At 48.7% G+C, this 4,116-nt stretch overlaps 1 protein-coding gene across 1 annotated transcript; it reads right to left on the bottom strand.

The window, feature by feature from the left end:
• Positions 1-3,519: 3,519 nt before the first annotated feature.
• H310_10922 (hypothetical protein) lies at positions 3,520-3,906 on the bottom strand (the record flags this gene model as incomplete). The annotated part of the gene is made up of 1 exon (XM_008877413.1): positions 3,520-3,906. One exon carries the CDS (start codon positions 3,904-3,906, stop codon positions 3,520-3,522), a length of 387 nt encoding a protein of 128 aa, XP_008875635.1.
• Positions 3,907-4,116: the final 210 nt, after the last annotated feature.

The raw sequence follows: 4,116 nt of genomic DNA, 5'->3' as shown, positions 1-4,116 counted from the left end.
TTTTTGCGGGGAGTCCAGGAAGAAGTTGGGTCACTCCAACGTACAACAGTTTGTCCAGCAGACAACCAAGGGGCAATCCAACTCAGCAAACATCGAGTGACCAAAATACAAGTCCAAGCATATTGATGTACGCCATCACTTCGTACGTGACCTGTGCAGACGAACGCAATCAAGTTCGTGTATTTGGAAACCAAGGCGAGGCTTACAGATGTAATGACCAAAATCAGTAACGCTGTGGCGTTGTGGGAATTCCTCGAGAAGACTGGGATGACCTTGCCTCAAGGGGAATGTTGGACAGGTGAGTCAAGTGTCGGCAAAGCCTGATCGAGGTTGGTCCGACGATGTCAAGTACGCAGCGTATCCCAAGAGACGTCCGAAGTTCAGTATCCAAGAGACGTGATCTGGTCCATATTCATCAACTTCATTCCGAGGCATCCATTATTCTTTCTTACATAATTCACTCGTATTTGTCTCTCTACCTGCGCGAACGACCTGTGACCTTTGGAACAGGCATGACTTCGTTGTGATTTGGATCATCCGGACTAAGTATGCATCGCTGAGCAAGCAATTTCGAGGTCATCGAGAGCAAGGGTGGTGGTCTCGTGGTCGTGTGGAATGTACTTCCCTCTCCCGTTGGTTATGAGCTCAAGCTCGGGAGGCGGTGTCGAGATTGTGCGCATGGCTATGTTTATCGTAGTTTAGCCGCCGGAGCGGTTGGATTCTATCTCATCGACCACGCGTTCCACCCAGCCTGCCATTTCTATTATTGCCCGCGTATTGTGTACTTGACCGCGGTCATAGATATCCTCTTGTTCGAAGCTGCGAGGAGATCGAAGGCTCGATTGGGGGCATAGAAACGAGCGACGAATGCCACCTAGTGTGTCTGCAGCTTGTTGTTCATCCACCTGATCATTTGCGCAGGAGTTGCAGCGACGCCGTACACCGAAGGGACTGCCCGAACTAAAGACGAAATATGAGTGCTGTGTCAAGAACAAGATCACCAGGATTTCACCTCACAAGGAGCGCACACGGTCGCTCTGCCTAGGGGAGTGTTGGGTGTTTGACACGAAAGCCCTACGCGGACCGAGTCAGTCGGAGGATGCCGGAACTATACTGTTTACCTCGATGTTGGATCAGGCATGATAGTTGTATGGTTCGTTAAGTCAATGGACTCTGCCACCCAACTGGAAGACTTCGCCAAGTTGAAGTCCCGGTCGGAGGTCCAAACTGGCTACAAGATCAAGGTCTTCCGATCTGGCGGCGGGCCGGAGTATTCCTGCCAAAACTTCAACGAGGCGCTGAAGACCTGATGCATCACCCACGAAAAGTCTACAGCAGTAAACTAACGCAAATGGAACGGCTGAACGAGCTCACTGTTCCATCATGGACATGGCAATGACAATGATGTCCCATGCCGGCCTCGCCAACCGATGATGGGCAGAGGCAGTGAACACCGCAGTGTTCATCCAGAACAGGGTGCCCCACGGCTTAACGTCCACCACCACCACGATCGAGGCCTTCACGGGACACCGTGACCGCCTGGACAAACTTCGCGTGTTTGGATGCATCATTTACAACATGTTCAAGGATCCTGAGAAAAGAGAAAAGCTCGCACCCAAGGCCACCAAATGCATCACTATCTACGCTGAGGCCCAGAAGGCATACAAGCTGTACGACTTGGAACAACAGAAAATGGTGACCAGCGTCCAAGTCGAGTTCCAGGAAAACGAGTTCCCAGGCATGACTTAAAATGGATCGCGCCACTTGATGGCAAACTTTGGGAGTGTTGGACAATTGAACCGACCAACAAAAAATCGTCGACGGTAAAGTTGTCAATATTGACCTGACATTTCTTGCTTAGTCTTTGGCATGCTTGTAAAGGGAGTTTCTGGGTACGTTCAACCACATTGCTGTGTAAACTTTCCAACGATGTCCACAACTAGGCCACATGAAGACACCGGTAATCATCGAGCTAGTTGAGAACAAAGACATCCTTGATCTTCGGATATACGACGAGCAAAGCGACCACGGAGAGTCCGATCAACTCCATAACAGTGAAATGTCCGATCTCAGGCGACGCGTCATCCATCCAGCAGTGGAGACCTCGTAACGTCAATGGACCACATGTTGTCTCCTGCACGACTGTACTTAACTTGATGCTCCACTTCATACGCAGCGGCACTGACTTGACGCCATACGGTTACACTGCACGAAATAATCATATGCGCACATTGAAATCTTCAGTGTATAGCGATATTAATGACAGAAAAATACACCAAGACTTCGGAGATTGTTTCCCACTAAGGGTATATCTCCAAGAGCAATTTCTCCAGTACAATACAGTCGGTGCGTTTGAAATTGCGAACATATAGGAGTATGGTTGAACTGATCCGGTTTGAAGCATCGGAAATATTCATATGCGCACTGCATTTAAAATTTCTTAAATGTCAAAAGAGGCATTCAAAATGGAAACAAATTGGTGTAATGAGATCATGCAAATTAATTAAATACGCAAAGAAGAAGCCGGCACCGTATCTGAAGCCGCATTACAAGAAGGGGTGTCGAGCGTTCTCTGCAAATCACATGGCGAAGCTCTGGATTTTTGGCGTCAAGTTGTCTTCTCAGACGAAAACAAGTTCAACTTGGACGACCCGGATGAATACCTCGCATACTGGCGTGACCTCCGTGATGACAAAAAATAGTTCTCGAAGCGGGTCAGCGAAGGAGGCAGCGTTAAGGTTGGGGTGCCATGAGCCTGAGCGGGACGTCTGACACCGCATTCCTTGAAGAACGACAAAACTCGGGGAAGATTTGCAAGATGCTGAAGACGTAACGTATCTGTTCCCGTTTTTGAACGAAGTGCAAGAGTGTCTCGAAGACCAGATTGCTTTGTTCCAACAGACTATAGACTATATCCACGCTTCCAAGGAGACGAAGATGTTTCTTGAAAACTCGGATGTAGGCCAGCCAAGCTGTTTTATGCTCTGCAGTCATCATACTTGCGCACATTTGCGGCAAACACGTGAATGACGCCGCGAGTAACAACGTTAACGAAGGCACTCGAGTCGAACAAGACGTTTTCGATCCGAACGAGCGCTATCACTGTGACGCCTCGATCGGTCGGTAGGCGAACAGATGTGTTACCCAGGACAGAAATCCCGTCACGCCACTTCTTGAGTTGAGCATCGTGCAGACGTTACGATCCGCATTTCCAGACGCAATTCTTGGGCATTCAGCAACGCGATGGTTAGTGCCACCGAACTTCGACTGCCGTTCTACTTTCTTGCCGGTCTTTTGTCCTTGGACTCACCATCATCTGTTTTCGCCGGAGCGACATCCTTTTCATCGGTTTTTCCACCGCCGCTGCCGGTGCTGGTGCATTTTTCGAATCACTCTTCGAGTTATTGCATTTCATAGGGACTTGCTCGACAATCACGTAGAATTGGTAACCCGCAGCATAATAACAAAGTCACTTCACAAACGAAAAACATGACTTTTCAACCCCTTGTTGCGCTGGAGTTATAACTGCTTCTGTACGGCAGTCTTGAGGGCTTCTGGCTTGAGAGCCTTGTCAATGACTTCGACGGCAACTTTCGACTCTTGATTAATCACCCATTCCTGGTTGTCTTGTTCCAGCACACGCATGAGGTCGTCGAGCATACGACCGACACGAGACTTCAACAGCTGAAGCAAGCCAAACTGCGACAGAGCAGGAGCACAGTGGACGTCCAGTAACTTCATGTTGAATTGGATGCCGATAGTCAGGCGCTTCTTCAGTACTTCCGATTCTTCGTGTTCTTCATCAAGCGCCGCGCAAAGCCACGCGATCCACTCAGCATCCGTTACTGCATCGCGATCCCCGTTAAGATCGAATATGGCGATGCGCCGCATGTAGGACGGGTCCATATAATGTATTGGCACCACGTACTTACAGGCATAACAACCAGACGCGAACAAACGCATTGTATCGTTCTTCATGTTGAAATTGCAACAGTTGTACCGGCAAGTGACCCCTCAATTTTTGCTCCCAGTCAAAAGTATAACTTGTAACAGACAAAACCAAGAACAAAGCGACCACAAAAATCAATTTATAAAGGGAAAATACATTAGTTTAGC

The sequence above is a fragment of the Aphanomyces invadans genome, assembly GCF_000520115.1.
Source record: "Aphanomyces invadans strain NJM9701 unplaced genomic scaffold supercont1.28, whole genome shotgun sequence".
NCBI classification, from domain to species: Eukaryota; Oomycota; class Saprolegniomycetes; order Saprolegniales; family Verrucalvaceae; genus Aphanomyces; species Aphanomyces invadans.
Note: the sequence above shows the minus strand (reverse complement) of the source record. Positions and strands in the feature narration are given on the sequence as shown.